Source organism: Petaurus breviceps, unplaced genomic scaffold, assembly GCF_028583685.1.
Source record: "Petaurus breviceps papuanus isolate PSGF00001 unplaced genomic scaffold, PetGlider_PUasm1.0 90721, whole genome shotgun sequence".
Classification (NCBI taxonomy): Eukaryota; Metazoa; Chordata; class Mammalia; order Diprotodontia; family Petauridae; genus Petaurus; species Petaurus breviceps.
In genome coordinates, this window is record NW_027187322.1 from 1730544 (window position 1) to 1731446 (window position 903).

The 903-nt window shown below is 55.8% G+C and overlaps 1 protein-coding gene across 5 annotated transcripts in view; it reads right to left on the bottom strand.

Moving 5' to 3' along the window:
- The window catches only part of NRXN2 (neurexin 2), a 162205-nt gene that overhangs the window by 37092 nt on the left and 124210 nt on the right, over window positions 1-903 (bottom strand). For all 5 annotated transcript variants that reach the window (XM_069066260.1, XM_069066259.1, XM_069066258.1 and 2 more), the window contains one exon: window positions 1-22. This exon is cut by the window's left edge and continues 286 nt beyond it. In XM_069066260.1, coding sequence (XP_068922361.1) covers window positions 1-22 — 22 coding nt within the window. The remainder of the gene's footprint in view (window positions 23-903) is intronic.

The following is a 903-nucleotide window of genomic DNA, read 5'->3' on the forward strand; positions in this document are numbered from 1 at the left end:
ACAAACAACCGAAGGGAAAATCCTTGTCAGCTCCAGCCCCTGCCCCTACCCCAGCTGAGCCAGCAGGGTCCCCAGGGGGAGGGGAGCCCCCAGCACACACATAGCCTGGGCAGAGACGCCCCACCTTTGAGGCAGGCTCTCCCCACCCGAGGCTCATCCATCCCCTTTCCCTTCTGGTTCACTCTTGGTTCCATGCCTTTCCCTCCCTCCACCCTCATTTCTTCTCTCTCCTTTGCTGGCGGCCTCTCCTGCTCATTCCCTTCTCCTTCCTAACCCCACAGCAGTTTGGACCCCACCTCAGGGTCACAGGATAGAGAAGAAGGGCTGGAAGGTGTGTTAGAGACACTTAATCCAATCCCCTCATTTTACAAATGAGGAGACTGAGGCCCAGAGAGATGAAGGGACTTTGCCCAGGAGTCTGGCCACCCCACACATCATGCCAGTCCCTGGGCCCTGGAGCCCTCCCAAAGAGCAGAACCAGGAGAGGCAGAGAGGGACCAAGAGTAAGGCAGGAAGAGACAAAGCATGGGAACGAAGGACAGGACAGGGAAGGAAGGGAAGGAGAGAGTGTGAGAGACAGAGACAGAGAGAGACAGAGACAGAGAGAGACAGACAGACAGAGACAGAGAGAGACAGAGAGGCAGAGACAGAGTCAGGGAGGCAGAGACAGAGAGAGACAGAGAGACAGACAGAGAGACAGAGACAGAGAGAGACAGAGAGGCAGAGACAGAGTCAGAGAGGCAGAGACAGAGAGACAGACAGAGAGAGACAGAGAGACAGACAGACAGAGACAGAGAGACAGACAGAGAGGCAGACAGACAGAGACAGAGAGACAGACAGAGAGGCAGAGACAGAGAGAGACAGAGAGACAGAGACAGAGTCAGAGAGGCAGAGACAGAGAGA